This window comes from Oryzias latipes, chromosome 12, assembly GCF_053564925.1.
Source record: "Oryzias latipes strain Hd-rR chromosome 12, Olatipes_Hd-rR_3.1".
NCBI lineage: Eukaryota > Metazoa > Chordata > Actinopteri > Beloniformes > Adrianichthyidae > Oryzias > Oryzias latipes.
In genome coordinates, this window is record NC_136248.1 from 18,267,878 (window position 1) to 18,285,611 (window position 17,734).

Below are 17,734 nucleotides of genomic sequence, written 5' to 3' on the forward strand. Positions count from 1 at the left end.
CATTTCAGTTATTGGTTTCTTTTAGGACAATTATTTATTTTATCTGACAGTCTGTAATATTTTCACTGAAAATTGTCAGTGTTTCCTCAATTTAACAGGGTTTTCACATTAAATGTTATTACAGTAGAAGGGAAGATACACATGCAGGATGTGATTTAATTTTTTTTTGGTCAAATAAACAGGACCTTCTGATTTCTGATGGGGGTGGATATCGCTGTGAAACCGATACCAGATACCCTGCAAGAAATGTACTGGTCATGTAAAAGTGGAAATATTTACAAAATAGAATTTTTGTCACTGTCATTAAGTCTAAATAGTTTTCTAATGTTGTTAGACAACCTAATAAAAGAATAAAAAAATAATTTCACCAAAAAAAAAACATAAAAGTACATTTTTACATTTTTTTTGATGTTATATTGTAGTGCTATGAGATGTAGCAGGAAAAAAAATAAGAATACACAGTTAAACAAATCCCATGAACTTTATTTCAATCGTACAAATCTAAACAAAAGACAGTGGTCTCTCAGATCTTCCAGTGTTGCTCAAAATTTATTCTGCTCTGTAATCAACATGTAAAGCTTAAAACACAATTTAAATTCTTGCCATAATAGGGAAAAATATGCATTCTTAAACAGTTTTAGAAATGATTAAAAAGAAAACATTTTTAAGTAGTAAAAACCTTCGACATGATTGGATCAAAAATTGGCATAAAATGTTTACAGTATAGTGGAGTTTTGTACTCAGTGCATTTTGATGCTTCTGGTCAGATTGGTGACATGAAAGAAAGGAGCGAAAAAAGCATTTCCACAAGAAAAATCAATTTTCTGAGATAATTCTTGTTCAAGCTAAATGTAAACATCCATCTTTATTATGGAATTACAATACCCATTTGTACTTTTATTACAGTACAACTAAAAAGAAACACAAAGTTTAAAAAAAATCTCTACTTATCCGGGACCGGGTTGCAGTCTCAGCAAAGATGCCTAGACTTCCCTCACCCCGGCCACTTCCTCCGGCTCCTCCCAGGCCAGCCGAGAGACGTAGTCTCTCTAGCGTGTCCTGGGTCTTCCCCGGGGCCTCCGCCCTGTAGGACATGCCCAGAACACCTCCACAGGGAGGCGTCCAGGAGGCATCCGGACTAGATGTCCGAGTCACCTCAACTGGCTTCTCTCGATGTGGAGGAGAAGCGGTTCTACTCCAAGCTCTGCTACGGTCATAAGCTCTGAGTTTAAAAAAATAGTTAAAAAATGAAATGATAAAAAAAAACCTTTAAAAAATGTGCTTTCTAATAGTTCCATGAACTTCTTTAATTAACATCGAATGTAGTCAGCTAAAGAGGTAGAGACGGAGAAAAAAGCCTAGAAGACATGTAAACCAATTAGCCAAGGCAGATCAGCAACAACAAAAAACAATAATAATAAAAAGAAAAATCAACAAATCCTACATTAAAAAGTGGCAGGTGGTAAACAATAACGTGATCTGTTGTTCTAAATTCTCTCACACTCACATAAAAAGAGAGATGTGGTTTTACCCTTTAGTGCAAGTGTGATTCAATGTATAAATAGCACAGCTAGGGCCTCTGCTACTGTGAAAAAATATCATATATAAATTTTTTTTTCAATATTAAAACTCTTATTAAAGCCCTAAATGGTACAACAGTTGTTAAGCACCAACATCAAAGGGTAATAAAGTGTAAAAACTGTAGCTTTCTAGGTTTTAGAGCTCTCCTCTCAGTCGCGTGTGCAGGTCTTCCTGGTCAATCTTCCTGTTCTGTTCGTGCCAACGATGGTGCGCCAGCAGCGCCACATTCCTGGCAGAGATGGCACTCATCTCCATGGCACTCGCCGCCCATTCCAGAGCGTTAATGTAGTACAGCCGGTCGTGCAGGATAAAAGGGGGAATCTTACGGTGCGGCGGACGGTAAGTGGGGTAAGCCAGCCACTGAGTCTCAGACACCGAGTCGTAAGAGAGGAACATGCTGTCAAGCTGCTCCCGGGTCAGAGGTTGAGGGGAGAACACCTTCCAGACTTTCGTGTGCGATGCAGGCGGACGCTTGTAACCCTCTGGGATGTGCACGGGGTCGAGAGAACTCAGGCTGTTAATGACAGAACCCTTTGAGTCCATGGTGAGGACTTCAGACACTGTGAACTCTGATGGGGGCTCTGTTGTTCCCAGAAAGGACACATTCAGCATGCCCTGCACCAGCGTGGACACGGTCTGGTGGTAGCGACCCGGATAGTGAGACGGAATAGGAGGGGTCAAGCCAGAGAATGTGATGTCAGATTTTCCCTGATGCAGTGGGGTTGCTATGACAACAATGTCATAGAGTGAGTGTGCTGCACCAGACTCACCCACATAGTTAACCTCATAGAAACTGGTGGAACCTCCTGAAAAAAAGAGACGAGGAACAGAGATCAGGAACCAGATCCAGAAACCGTCAAGGCCGATTTACACTGGTCTATCTTTGGTGCGTCTCCATTGCGTTGCATTGGCACAAAGATGAAATGTTTACATTGCTGTTGCCATGTCTGCTTCTCATATCCGTCCCTCGGCAACACAACACAAGCGGGAATTCTATATACAGTCCATCAACACATCGAAAAAAAGTTGGAGAAACGGGAAACAGGTCAAAGTTTAAAAAATTAAAATGTCTGTGTACTTTAAAAAAACAAAACTTCATACAATTTTTTTTTAGATTTAAGGTGACGCGCCAACGCTGTAACGCACGTTAACACCGCGGACAACACCAGCGTCCATTTTTGCTAGACGAAATTAGACGAAAGTCTAATTTATGATGCCAAACGTGCATTTTTACAAGGACTCTGTGAGGAAGGAGAGGACATGGGGCAAGTTTTGGATGAACTACTCGACACAGGGGTGGCAGGACAAACCACTTCTCCAGAAGCCAGGTGAGAGGGGGGGACGGATTGGTGACGCAAGGGAGACGATGTAAACTAACTGACGGTCGTGAGCAGACGCACCAGTGTAAATCCAGCCTCACTTTGGTTTCAATTCGAACAATACCTTTCTTGGACGGTCGAACTGTGTATGAAATTGAAGTTACTTTGGCTGAGATGAGCTCGCTTTTAGTGTGGTACAGCAGTCCTGAGCACACTCTCTTATTACCACCATCCACGGCCCACAGCCCGGAGTCTGCCCCTGCCAGCGACACTGCCCCTACACAACAAGGTTACAAGTTCACTTTGTGTTAGCTTCACCCAAAACATTTCTTTTTCTCCAATAGCTAATGAGGCTGGTAAACATACCCACAAACGCATTGATGCGGACACTTTGGCCGTAGTTGACACGAGTGATGGGGGAAACAATATCATTAATAAAGACCTGTGAAAATCCTTCTCCTCTCATGCTTTCCTCCAGAGTCTGATTTAGAAGAGTGAGAAAGCCATCGCCTCCCATTGCATGCACCAGCCTCTCCACCGTGGAGAATGAGTAACCGTACTGCTGATACTGGTAGATTCTGGGAAAACAAACAGCAACTGTCAACAGAAAGCACTGATCATTGATGTCATCCTGACAGGATCATCTTTGACAGCCCAAAAAATGACCTCACCTCATGAATTTGTCCAGAATACTCTCCACCCACATCTGCATGCGGAGGAAACTGAAGCCGTACCGCCACAGCAGGCGGAAAAAGTTAATTAGAAACCAATCGCTCTCTTCAAACACAAGCTCCTTTCCGTCAAAGATCGCCATCTTAGAGGGGACGTCTTTTCTTGGAGGAATACCTGTGGAGCAGACATCCTATTGTGGCATCAAATTTCAAATATATTCCCTACAGACACAAACAATATTTACAAACTTTGGAAAATTTTGATGTAGAAAATATCACGTTGCTGTTTTTCTCTGGTATTGTTGTGAATCAGTCCAAATCAGCAACAAATCCCCACTAGTTTGCTTTTTTCTTAACAATACTTCCTGTTTCTTCTTTCATTTCCTAATAAAGCATTTCTTTGTTTCACTATAAATGCATTTTGGCTTAAAACATGAGCTTTCTTCTAGATCAAAATTTTTACCTACCAAAAATCTGGTATTAGAAACGGCTAATATGATTACATTGATTGATAAAAACGTTTTACAACTGCTTTAATGTAGCTCCACGTGTTCTGTGGTTGAGCAGGTATTATATGAGATAGAAATGAAGTTTTACTTCACGTTACCTAGTTTTTCAATAAACTCTTTCATGTGAAGGTTCAGAGGATGGATCACAGAGCCTCCTGTTTCATACTCATAGTCTCCCATTTTCACCGTCGCTAGTCGTCCGCCCACAGTGCCAGACTCAAACACATCGATCTTGACTGCTGGTCCAAACTCCTGCTTCAGATAAAAGGCTGCTGCTGTTCCTCCAATGCCCGCTCCAACTACAGCTATGAAATGAGAAATTGTGAAAAAGTGAACATAAACACTGCTTATATTTGCCTTTAATTCAAGGGATAAAGACAGCATCCCTTTCTGTTTTTGCCCAACAATGACAGATTATTTTGCCAAATATCTGTCATGGGAGGAAAACACATCAGAGCTCTGATGTGCTCCGGAGAAAATGATTAAAGACTCACTCTGGTGACAATAGTGTTTTTAAACATGTTCGTGTTGGACTTTTCTGATGAGGGAGAACATGTATAAAGAAAATTAAAATACACGGAGCTCCCTGATCTGCTCCATTCGGACACATTCACTTATAGACGAATAGATCAACTGTTTATTTTCATTTTCTTCTCTAAGCTGGCATCTGGCTCAAGACTGTACACCTGGATAGATATCTGATATTGATCGCCACTTTTTGTTGCTCCAGTAATGTTAGGGAGAGCATGTAAACAGACTGTTTAAAATCATAACTGAGCTATCTGTTTACCAGATGGCTGACAGTTATGAGTTATGGGTGACAGGAAGGGGGGCGGGTTTCTCTGTGCCACAACTCAGAGGCTAATTTCTAATGAACTATTGCTGCTCTGCAGACACTATGTCCTAGAAAGCGAATCAATTAACCACTTTTGCAAGAGATCAAAAGATGATTTCAGTGGGTCTATAATACCTTTATGAGATGAATTTCTTGAAGTGCAAAGATAATTTCTTTACACATCTCATCATTCAAATAAGCTGGTATAGACTGAACTCTCCAGCGGTTTCCTTTAAACTTAAGGAAAACTGTTTTTTTGCTATCTTACAATTCTCAAACTTCAAACACTTTATTTTACTTAACCCTTATAGGCTTGATATCTGACTTAAAGTATTTCTCGTGTATTTCAGTTTGCAAAAAAAGAAGCATTTGGTAAATGACTATATCTATATACAGTTCATACAGCATGTTAAAGTACAGTGGGAGAAATAATTAAGTCAGCCACAAATTGTGCAAGGTTTTTTTTTCATTCATTCATTTTCTACTGTTTTGTCCCTTTCGGGGTCACGGGCCTGCCAGAGCCTATCCCAGCCACTTGTGGGCAAAGGCAGGGTACATCCTGGACTGTTTGTCAGTCTGTCGCATGGCCACAAATCCAAGATTGATGCACACGCACACCTAGGGACAATTTAGAGTTTGCAATTCACCTATGAAGCATGTTTTTGGATGGTGGGAGGAAGCTGGATTCCCTGGAGAAAACCCATGCATGCACGTGGAGAACATGCAAACTCCACACAGAAAGGCCCCCCATTGATGTTCTATTGCAGGTTCCCCAGCCGGGACTTGAACCGGGAGCCTTCTTGCTGTGAGGCAAGAGCGCTAACCACTGCACCACCGTGCAGCCCCAATTGTCAGAATGGGTCAGAATGATCAAAAGAAAGGTGGGCAAAAATCCTAGAACTAGTGAATGACCTGCAGAGAGCTGGGACCAAAGTAACAAAGGCTACCAGGGACTCAAAGCCTCTAGTGCCAGACGTGTCCTACTCCTGCTGAGTTGTATCCAAAGAACACCAAACCTACTGTACAGCATTGGGTGGAAACATCATGGTTTGGGGCTATTTCTCAGCAAGGGACCAGGATGACGGATCAGTGTAAATTAATTGGGCCACGTATCATCAGATTTTGAGTGAAAACCTCCTTCCACCAGAAAGGCCATTAAAGATGAAACGTGGCTGGGTCTTTCAGCATGACAACGATGCTAAACACACAGCCTTAGTTACAAAGCAGTGAGTTGGTGAGAAACATTTCAAGGTCCTGGAGTGGCCAAGCCAGTCTCAAGATCTCAACCCCATAGAAAATCTTTGGAGGGAGTTGAAAGTCTGTGTTGCCCAACAACACCCCCAAAACATCACTGCTCTAGAGGAGATCTGCATGGAGGAATGGGCCAAAATACCAGCAGCAGTTTTTAAAGACATACAGAAAATGTTTGGCTGCTGTCACTGTTAAATACCCTTTAGTATTGAGTTGAACTTTTGTTATTTTCCACCATCATTTACAAATAAATTCCGACAGTATGATTTTCTGGATTTTTTTTCTCGTTGTCTCTCACAGTTGAGGTATACAATGAGGTATATGATGGAAATGACAGGCCTCTCTCATCTTAAGTGGAAGAACCTACAGAATTGGTGGCTGACTAAATACTTTTTTGAAAAACTATAGGGTGGTCTAACAATAAAGTGATTGATCTATCTTGACAACGAAATATATTTGAAAGCTGTAAAGAATAGTTAGACACTGCCTTTAACTTTTATTACACTAATGGTTTAAACTTAATTCACTGAGCATGTATTGTCATCTCAAAATTATATTACATTTGAAGAAAGCACAGCCAAACTATTGTTCTAACAGTTTATTCTCATACTCCCTTTTTTCTGTGCATGTGTGATCTGCTGAGCAGGCCTCAGACTTATCTTCACTTTAGCCTTGGAGCTCCTCTCCAGCAGTAACCTGTGGGCGTGATTTTCACACGAGGTCCATTGGACGATCTTCTGAATATGTAAATGCAGGGTTTTTATGCCAACCCCATCCCTGAACTCTTTGGTTCGGACTTTGAATGCACCATGTTCATGTCTGTCCCCTTCATGTTTGTGCGAAGTAAAACCTCCACAAAAGCTAAGTAACTGTCTCTGAGTCATTATTCCTTATTTCTGTGTGCAAGAAACTGACGGGTACGAACCTAAAATTTAATACAGTCCTTTCTAGAGAATCCAGTTTCTTCACAAAAGCTCTCTTTAGTTTTTAACATTTTGTTCCCAGGCACACTTTCTTATAAATTTGTTTTGCTCTGCACATCTGCATGTTTTCTAATCTTTTTCTGCAGACATCAGCTGGTCCTCATTCATTTTCAGTCTAACCTTTGTATTTAACAACCTACACATGATAGACATTTCTAAAACATTGGTCCCACATTTAAGATATTTGCCTTTTTATACTTTATTTTTATTTATTTTTTTATCGTCTAAAAGGTTAAATACCTTCAGCAGTAAGACCTTTTAGCATTTATCACATAGATCAAGACCTAAAAATCCATGAATGCGGTGAAAAGTTGTTGTTTTTTAAGCTGTGAAAAATTGTTGTTTTTTACAGGTAAAAACAGGTTTACCTATCTTCTTGGGCTGCTCTTTTAGCTCAGGAACTGAGGCTAAACTTCTCCTCCCAGTTTGCCAGAACCCCAAGAGCAGCAGCGCTCGCAGTGACAGGGTGTGCAGCCTCATCACAGCCATGTGCAGCCTTGCAGGCAGAGGTTTCTGTACAAAAAAAAATCCATTATCTTTAAGGCTCATCAACACAGGGTCAAAGGTCACACGTGTATAAAAAGGAAGAAGAATAAGACAAAAATATTAATGAAACTATGATTTACAGCCTGAACAAACTCTACAATATCCGCGCAGCAGGAAAATTTAAATCTATTTAAAAAAATGTCGTCAAAGTTGCACTTTGACAACTATTGACACGAGATGTGTGCTAACGTAGCAGCTTTGAGGAAGTTAGACTCCGACATGTCTTTAAATTTCCGTGTAAGTCATTTACACCCACCTAAACTGGAGTTATAACAACTTGAGAAAATCATGCATAAATTCCGGAATATTAAAAAATGAATAGTCCTCCAAATAATGTGACGATTGGTCACATCTCACCACAGACTGTTGCTAACTATTGGGACTCACTTCCGGAGATCCAAACTTTTGAGCTTCACAATAAAAGCTTCCGCAAAACCCAGTGATAAGTTGCAAAACAAAAAACAAAAAATGGCATTTAAAACAATTGTTTTAAAGAAGAAAAAAAGTCCAACAATGAAGAATAAGCTACATAAAGATTTTCTAAAAGGCTTTTTTAAAAATGTCCTCAGATTTTTTTTCCCAAAGGACTCACTCTATTACAGCTCTCAGTGACTGGGGAAGAAATGACAGCTGGTGAATTCTTACATTTGTGTAGATTAAGGGGCTCATTGTGGTAAATTAGGATGTTTCTACGAATATACTGATGAATGAAGAAACATTTAGAATGTCCCATATAAATGGGAATGATCGGTGTGAAAAACTGACAAATTCACAATACTTTGAATAGAAATATGTACAAATGTACTAATGTGAAGAAATGAAAGCATGCCATTGCAGTGAAATGTTCACTTGCATTGTTCACTTGACGCTCTTCGCATTACACAATTCCCGTTTGGAGGAGACACATGCATGTCAACATCAGGAGGGGCGGAAAGAAAAGAGTGGGGTTTTGCTACGTTTTTGATATGGGGGAGAAAACTGTGGAGGTAAATGTTTCTAAGTGATAAATGTGAGCTTCATATGGATCACATTGGATTTTTCATCAGCTGTGAAACCATCACAACCAATCATGCAGTACTCAGCTTTTATTGTGAAAGGGTAAGTCACAGACACCGCCTGGACGGAAGTTGTAATTTTCTACTGAAAGCACGGAAGACGATCGGAAGTGACGCAACTCCTTTTCGTGCTTGAAACATGCTTGAATGGAGGTGACCTTAGTTTAATAGGTTCGTTAGGAAACTCGGTGACGGTACACGCACCTGTGGTGTTCGTGGACTTTAGAGTGTCGTTTGTTTCTGTCAAGGAAGTTTCGCTTGTTTACGAACGTGAGAAGATGGCAGAGGCTCATCAGACACGCGTGCAGAATGTGGTTGAAGAAATGGTTCAGAGTCTGGAGAAGGAGCACATCCGTAAGATGCAGGTTGGTGTCTTAATATCTATGCAAATCAGATGCATTCAGCAGGATCTGTGCATTTCTTGCTTAATAAATGGTGTACATGTGATCCCGCTGCAGGGACGCATGTTCAAGTGCAGCGCAGACTGCTGTGATCGCCCCACAGATTCCATGTCTCAGGTGCATCAGTGCATCGAGCGATGTCACACTCCTCTGGCACAAGCTCAGAGCCTGGTAACCTCAGAGCTGGAGAAGTTTCAGGTAATATTTATGTGGTGCCATCTGTCACTAATCCAGTTTGGAGGAGACAAAGGCATGGATTAACACAAAACTCACCATAAGGAGATTTTATGACGATTAACTTAAGGATCCGAGAAAATCCAGACAGATTTAAGAAAACAAATGATCATACTACAACAATGTTTAAAATCAAAGGTTAGAAAAACTCATAAGAGAAGTCAAGGATATAGATGGATAATCTTGTTGTTACTTGATGTTATTTTATTTAACATCAATTATTAATCCAATAATTTAACTCCAAAAAAGATCAATTAAAGTCACAAAGTTTTTTTTTGTAAATCTAGAAATGCACAATTTAAAAAAAATCCTAATACATTAAAGTTTGTTCATGTAAAAGCGTTGTGTACAGTATTTTCTTTTGAACCTTTGCTCTTCAGTGCAGTCTTTTTTTTTAGATCAGAGAAACATCATTTGAGAGGTATTTTCATGTTTAAATAATGCAGAGTAAGAACAAATGTAATATGGAGATGTCCTTTTGTTTCTGAAACAAAACCTTGGAATTAGATAAAAAACAAAAAATTAGTTTATACGGGGAAAAATTAGGTACTGTTAAAAAAAACAATTGGTCAATACTAGTGAAATTTAATTATGTATTAGTAAATATGCATGTATTTGTGTATGTGCTTGTCCATATGTGTATAATATGTGCATGCATATGAATACATATTTGTATTTTAATTGTGTTTGTGGCATATTTGTTAACTTGAAGCAGAAGTTTAGTTTTTGCTACTGTAGAATTTATCTTCTTTTTATTCTTTCTGGCCTTTTTCTCCAGGATCGTCTCTCTAGATGCACCATGCACTGCAACGACAAAGCCAAAGATCTTTTCGACTCCGGTGCAAAGGAGCCAGCTGTCCGCTCTCTGATGGACCGCTGTGTGGGCAGCTGCGTAGATGACCACATTGCCTTGATACCAAGCGTTACCAGGAGACTCAAGGAAAATTTGGACTCTATACCGCAGTGAGGATCAGGATAATAGCTGTAGGTGGTGCTTGTTGACATCTGACTTCAGTTGATGAGAAAACTGAACTGAGATTTAGACCTGAAGGTTTTAGACCAGTTAAAATTTGATCCATTTGGTTTGAAGGTTAGAGCTGCACCTGATGTCATGCATTCAGTTTCCTTTGAAGAGGCTTACTGCTGTTGAATCAACAAAGCTGATCAAAAAAACTTACAATAAACCTTAATGTTTTTATGTTTTGTGCAAAGATTTATATTTCACTTTTCTTTCAATTAAGTTTAAAATTCCTCCCCATCAAGAACTGTCTGCTCCTCCCCTGTTTTCTGACAGCCCCTCCTAATGGTCTGTTTTTTGTTGTTTTTTTAGATGCAGTACTGATAAATTAAAGGAAATAAAAACTGGATTTTAGCTAGCATATTCTTCTTTCTGCATGCAAATAAGACAAAACAAAAAGAAACACTTTTCAAAGTTATTTTTAATGACAACACAAGAAAATGTCCCTTTTCATATAAATGTTTGTACAAGAAAGACAACACTAAGATGGTAGCCTGAGGAATGGTATCAAGTTGTACAAATAGAAAACAGAATCCACATTAGATTATCCATCATAATATAAGGATGGCAAAAGCTTTAAGGAGACAACTTTCATTGCTGTGCGTCACGTTTTACAAAAATACTGGAAGAATGCGTTTCTTCTGAAATCATTGAGACTAGAATTAGGTGACCAGGCTTGTTTATAAAATCCACCTTTTCCATTCAGACTTCAAGCTAACAGGAAGAGAGCTTAAAGCTCAGCTGTTCCTCCACAATAACACGTCAGATAATCCGTTATAAAAGGTGGAGCGTAACTAGATACACATCTGACTTTGAGACTCTTTAAAACTGTTTTTATCTCAACCAATTCCTAACACACAACCTGCAGATTCAGAGCTGGGATGATAACCGTGCCCACAAAAATCCTTTTTTAATTTTAACAGAGTTATTAGTATGCAGTGTTTTGACCGGTAACTGCCTCAAGCAAAAGAAAACAAAGAGGAAATTCTTTGAGAGAAAGAACTGTTTTTTTTTATACCAAAGTGATCTATTTATATATTATGAAGCATTCTCAGAAGCACTTAAATGTGTCGAAGTAACACAGTCGTTTTTGCTGGAAAAGGTGATCAACCGTGTCATAGCACCGTAGCCTGAGTGAAACAGCAGTTTAACCAGCAGATGGAGATAATGGCCATTATGCTTAAAAACAAAAAACATCCGTAAAAATACATGTAAAAAATTAAATAATGTGAAAGTATTTTTTTTCACATGAAAAAAATCCCACTGAGTTGCTGAATGAATTAACTTCTTATAAATTCTTACAAATTTTCAAACAATATGAAGAAAGAATTGATAAAACTAACAAATGAATACAATAGGTAAAGCTGTATTAGGATTCAGTCTGTCAATGAGACACAAGATGAACTGGTGGAACATCAACACAGTGAGGAGGATCTACACTGGAGAAAACCTTTGGGAATCTGGAGTCACTCACTAATTTGGAAGCTGAATCCAAACATTGTGTTCAGGAAGAGGTTACCAATGACTGGACACGCAAAATAAAGCTGGGGTCCAGTTAGAATAAACATTCTTATAATACAGAAAACTTTAAAAAAAATAAAGTTTAACTTTAACATAGGGTTTTATATACATAAAATATGTTTGTTAAAAAAAAAACATCAATTTTTTAATGGAAGACTGCCACTAGACCAACAGCCAACCACTTAGTAAAAACATATTCAGCTATAAATGCATTTGTAAATCCACTTGATGGTTTTTCCACACTTAATCTTTGTTTTGTCCCTTTTTTACCCAATCAGGTCTGTTGGTATTTGCATGGCAGCAAGGATGAGTAACGCTGTCCAAAGACAGATATTCAGTTAATTTTCATAATCAAGCTATGACTTACAGTTTAATATTTTTTTTCAACAGACTGAATATTGATGGTGTTACAAACCTGGCAAAGACTGAAATGTGACAAATTTGCTTTTCAGTCAGTACTTTTCCAAATTAAACTGAATCCTGAGTGGCTTTAGGAAATTAAAATGGACCTTAAAAACAAAAAGCCTAATTAAGCCTCAGTCAATATATGTTGAAAGGTTTTCTTTTTTTTTATATCCAAGTTCTGTCCATTTTCCCACTGAAGACAGTTGTAGGGAAAATAACAACCCCTTGAACAGCAGTAAGGTACTGTAGTCTCTGAATGGGCCAACGCAGGCAAAACAGATCAACATTTTCCATTGAAGGCCTCACAGAGCCATGTAGGTATAGACAATATACTGTATATCCAAAGTCGGAGCGGTGTTAAATGTTCAGCTGAATTGTACATACAAGTGAAGATCTGTGCAGTAAATATCAAGACCCGCTATGAATGGGGCTTTCTTGTTCAGAAGGATCTGTGCGTTGGTCTGAATGGGGTGACGTGTACAGAAAGTTACAGCACACGTAGAGAGGGAATGACAGCAACCGGCTATCCAGGTTCATGATGGCATATTCCTGAGGAATTGAAGGAGAGGGAGAGAGAAAAAAAAATCAAACTTCTGAGAAAAAGCACCACGAGAGGCAGCTTTATGAATTTCCTCTGACCTGATCCTTCTCCAAGGTGAGGCGTTGATATCCTGTTGAGCGACTGCAGACCAGCTTCCCTCGGCTGTCAAAGGAGGCAAGACGTAACCTATAAAGGAAAGAAGATTGAGAAATACTACCCAGACTAAAAATGCACATTTTTATCTTATTTAATAAAAGATAAAGTAAATAATAAAGTAAATTCAACAGATGCTTCATGTCCAAACATTTACTACTCTCCCTATTAAGAACTCAGAAGGTTGCAGTTACCATGGTGATCTCCTCAGCTGCCAAAAACGCCCCAACAGGTTCTGTGACTCCATCGCTCACCTGTATGCCAAATGTCTCCTTGGCTGTAGACTGACAGCGCCCCCACATGGCTGGCTTAACGTATTCCTTTTAAAGACTATGAAGCGGTTTGTGTATGTCACCAGGAGGTCGAATCCGAAGTTGAAGCCCGTCCATCGCCAGCAGTACTAAGGAGACATCACTCCTGTTATTTAAGGCAAAAATGGTGCAAACCAAATAAAATGTTTGAGAAGAAGGAAGATTATATCGACTCACGTCACCATCTTTACTCAGCTTCCTGCCACATCTCATACTGTTCAGCTCAAACTCCTCCTTGTTTGCCTCCTGAGGCCTGAAGTTACAAACATTGACTTTATTTTTACAGTAGGATCTGATTAACGAGTGGCATCAAAATGGTTGAGTGAAATCTCACCCGTTATCATTTTCAAACTCTGTGCGGAGCATGGCAAACCATTGGTTTTTGTACATTGCTGTGAGCCATTCTATGAACATAAACCAAATAGTTTAAGTACAATAAATTAAAAAAAGAGAGGATAAGAAGTCATTTTAGAGCAGGAAGCCTCAACTACCATGAGGCAAAATGTTGTCTCTCTCCAGAATCCGTGCAGATGCCAGATCGTTGATGATGTACTGCAGACGCACGAGCTTGAAAACGGAGCGAAAAGGGGCGCCATCCTCCGTGTTCAAAAAGGGCTCCTTCTCACTCAAGTCTGTAGAGGAAAAATGGAATAAAAGCAATCTTTTAATGCAGCGTTTGAGATTCCCAACACAAGTGCAGCTGGAGCTTTATGAGATGCGACTGCAGTTACCTGTCCTGCGTTTGCAGAGCCAGGCATCAGCATCAGCCAGAAGCTGCTTGATTGGGCCGTCCCATGACGGGTTGAGCTGCAGAAACATCCACTGCAGAGGCAAAAAGTCCAAGAAAATCAACACATTCAATAGAGACTGGTGTGTTCAACCTCAACGTCAGAGTCTCCTGGGCGTTTGTTTCTACCTTTTTCAGAGCAGTATATACATCCATCTCCACCTGCATGACAAACAGGTCAGAGGACTGAATGAGCTGCTCCATCACCTCAACCCTGCAAATACACAAGATCAGATACAGAAGAATGAGGACCTTATTCCTCTCTGCACCTTCAAGGAGTTCATATTCACACCATGACAAAGCAAACACATTTTAATAATGAACTGATTTGTTTGACTTGACATTTGAACTAAAAAAGATACCAAAAGTCTAAATTCTAAGTTTAAAGAACCACAATTACCCGAGTTCTTTCATCAGGTCAACATTTTGGTGAGTCATCAAGTTGTTTAGAAGCCATTCCAGACACCTGCAGAAGTGGAACACTCATGTTAAAAGTTTATGGGTTAAAAGCATGAATAAATCTGTAAAAAATTACTTTTTCATGACTGAATCCAGTCCATAGATGCTGGCACAATGGTAGTAGCCACACACAGTTTTTGCGCTGATGTTTTCCTTCATGGTTTCTCCGCACTGCTGAATTAAGCCATCCTGTTGAGGTAACATTAAAGAAAACTAAAGCAACCAGCTCACACAAAAATGCTGACTTCCTGTTCTATACTAACCAGCTGAAGCATGCAAGCCCCCGCCAGAACACTGATGACCCTGCTGGGCTTGATCAGGACGTCGTCCCGGTACAGCGATCCAAAAACAACTTGGAGAGCTGCATTGATACAAGACAATGAAACACTTCCAGAAAGACAAAAAAAAATGCTGTAAATTAAAAAAAGTTTTCCTTTAATTTTCCCCCCAGAAAGATTTTTTCATAAATTTACGAGATTTTATGTCGTAATATTAAGAGAAAAAATCGTGTACATTTACAAGACTTTTTCTCGTAAATGTACAACTTTATTCTAAAAATGTAACAGTTATGACTTAAAAGTCGTAATAAAAAAAAAAGTTTGCAAACTGGCCGTAAAACTCCGACTTGTCTGATTTATTAATGATAATAAAATTATTAACGGAACTTTTTAAGGATTTATATAACTGTATGAAAAAAAAAAACTACGGTAATTGGAGGTTTCTTCCTTCAATCTGTTCATTCAAGACCTAGATTTTATAATCTAAGTTATTATTGCATAAACTTGTAAATAACATCTAAATGTGTCCACATATGTGTGCATAAACTTGTATGAAAGTGATTTTTTTTTTCATTTTTATTGTCAATAGTAAATCGATCAGTAAAAGGTTCAACATTCTTCACATCTTACCTTCAGTGTCGATGTTCTGATCTGGGATCTCCAAATTGATTTCCATCATGTTCGACTCTTTCCAGGAACCGCTGAACATGCTGGAAAAATATCCTGACTGCAGACGAGACATTAGAAAACACACACAAAAAGAGAAAAAGTATGTATTTATGATCAGTGGTACATTATAGTTTTGTCTTTTCTTTGTCTTCTTTCACCTGGCAGAGGTAGACTTTGTGGAGGTTCCACTCCTGTCCCAGAGCACAAATACGAATGTCGCTGTTTTCTCCATTCAGAAACAAAGTCTGGTAAATGTATCTTGAGGTACTTTTTAATTTTTTTCTATTCAATAAAAAAAAGAAGATGTCAGAATGAAAAAAGGAAACAAAAGGAATCGTGGCTGAATCATCAAGATAGAATGAAGTTTGTTAGTTGGACTTGCCTGCGCGGTGTATCTAGTATAGAATCATCATCCTCTTGTTCACTTTCACAGTCACAAGGAGCATTTCGTTTCCTTTTATTACAGTCACAGCCACTCCTGTGGCTGGTACTTGCAACCTCTTCAGCATCTGGTTCTTCAGAAGGGGCCTGAAACCTACTACTCAGGCTTCCCATGTCTAAAGAAAGAGACAGCTCAGTATGAGAGAATTCCATGAGATAGTTTAGTCTCTAACATTTGAGACTGTGATTTCACAAACTATAGAGAATAACATACTCGTATTTAAAACATGCACTCAGGTGAAAATTGTGTTTTTGGTGTTTTTATCATGTTCTTGTGGCATTTTTCTCATGATGGGGGTGATATTTAAAGAAATTTATGCGTAAAACTGCATTTGAAATTGTCATTTTTCTCCACAATCGGTGTTGTGATGGTGGGTGTGTGGACTGTGCCGTTAAACACTTGGATGCAAAGCCTTTTAGGTTAAATTAAACAAAAATGAGAGACTCAAGTCTACAGCACTCAACTAGTTAACCAGAAATGCTGTGACAAATAATTGTATGCTGATTTAGAATGAGAGAATTTCACTTTATACAAAAAAAAAAAAGTAAAAGCAGACTTGAAGAAATAAAACTGACACAAAACAAATCAGTTATAAGTAATATAACCTCAGAGGAATACCTCTAAAATTTGACATTTTACATACTGATGCACATTTTCAGCACACGCTCAGCCTAGAAAGTGCAACAAATGACAGACAAAAGCTACATTGTCATGAGTTTAGAAAAAAAATCATTGATAAAATATTCCTCTGGTTGTTACATAAAATCAATAGTTCCTTCACTGTAGATTGTGGTTTTTTTTGTCATGTGTCTGTAGATTTAAATGATGCCACAGGTATGTAGACTTTTTCTAAACTCCAATGCTCTAGATCCAAAGGCTGTTTATAAAACTTTTAATGATTTTTTAAACTACTGAAATACTTTTAAATTTAATTCAATCTCAAAATGGTGTTTCTTGTTTAATCCCACAGTGTATGCAGTATAAATGTAGCAAGGTTGTCCCATGATAACATGAAAGACAAAGATTTAACAAAATAATATTATAGATAGCAAACATAGATAATTAACACCCCATAATAAATGAGAAATACTTTAATGTTTAATGCTGCAGCACTGAATTTGGATCTTACAACACAGCGTAACGAAAGTTTCAGGGGGACCCAAATAAATGAGTCTGTCTGTAAGGGATCTGTCATCAATTTAGTGACATGCCAACCAGGTGAATTGTGTGTTCACGAAAAGATTACTTTGGATAACTTACCAGGGAGTCTTGTTGAGAGATACTAGCTTTCTGTAAAGGGCTGACCCAGCTGATTATCTCTGACAAACGTTGACGAGGCAGCTGAGACAGGAGCTAACCTTGCAGCTAGCTTAGCTTCCAAAATTCACAAACAAAAACTCGTTTTTAAAAAGCAAATCAGCTTTTTCATATTAGTTAACACACCAAACATGTTTCCAACCGTTAAAACAGACTTAGAGCCTAGTTACTTTTTTAAATAACAAAAGCCATGAATTTAGAAACAACAGATGATGGTGTTTTGCTCTGAAAATATGTGGCAGCTTTTGTTATTCTTCTTCTCTCCAAGGTTCCTAGCAACATTTGCTTACTTTGCGTGGAAAATATGGCAGGGAGACTTTATGTCGCCACCTAGTGGTCGGATATGTAACTAACAATCTGGACCATTGAACTACATTGAACCAGCTGGATTCTACTTTATCGTTGCAAATATCAATTTAAAAAGTTTTTATATATATAACAATAATAA

General features: G+C 38.6%; 3 protein-coding genes across 3 annotated transcripts; 1 reads left to right on the forward strand and 2 right to left on the reverse strand.

The window, feature by feature from the left end:
• Window positions 1-462: 462 nt before the first annotated feature.
• Window positions 463-8,094, reverse strand: pcyox1 (prenylcysteine oxidase 1). The gene is made up of 7 exons (XM_004074809.4): window positions 7,952-8,094; window positions 7,518-7,662; window positions 4,179-4,385; window positions 3,572-3,746; window positions 3,267-3,478; window positions 3,025-3,177; window positions 463-2,387 (listed from the first exon to the last, which is right to left on the reverse strand). Exons 2-7 carry the CDS (start codon window positions 7,636-7,638, stop codon window positions 1,717-1,719), a joined length of 1,539 nt encoding a protein of 512 aa, XP_004074857.1. The 5' UTR covers window positions 7,639-7,662; window positions 7,952-8,094; the 3' UTR covers window positions 463-1,716.
• Window positions 8,095-8,865: 771 nt separating this feature from the next.
• timcc (TIM double twin CX3C motif chaperone) lies at window positions 8,866-10,752 on the forward strand. Its single transcript, XM_004074808.5, has 3 exons — window positions 8,866-9,115; window positions 9,209-9,349; window positions 10,164-10,752. Exons 1-3 carry the CDS (start codon window positions 9,029-9,031, stop codon window positions 10,350-10,352), a joined length of 417 nt encoding a protein of 138 aa, XP_004074856.1. The 5' UTR covers window positions 8,866-9,028; the 3' UTR covers window positions 10,353-10,752.
• A 56-nt stretch (window positions 10,753-10,808) lies between these two features.
• On the reverse strand, window positions 10,809-17,552 carry gmcl1 (germ cell-less, spermatogenesis associated). The gene is given in 15 exon segments (NM_001104864.1): window positions 10,809-12,878; window positions 12,969-13,056; window positions 13,278-13,423; window positions 13,512-13,587; window positions 13,669-13,738; window positions 13,826-13,966; window positions 14,066-14,156; window positions 14,251-14,335; window positions 14,522-14,587; window positions 14,657-14,769; window positions 14,844-14,941; window positions 15,489-15,585; window positions 15,686-15,809; window positions 15,910-16,084; window positions 17,230-17,552. Coding segments are annotated over 14 exon segments (1,509 nt in total). The 5' UTR covers window positions 16,083-16,084; window positions 17,230-17,552; the 3' UTR covers window positions 10,809-12,737.
• Window positions 17,553-17,734: the final 182 nt, after the last annotated feature.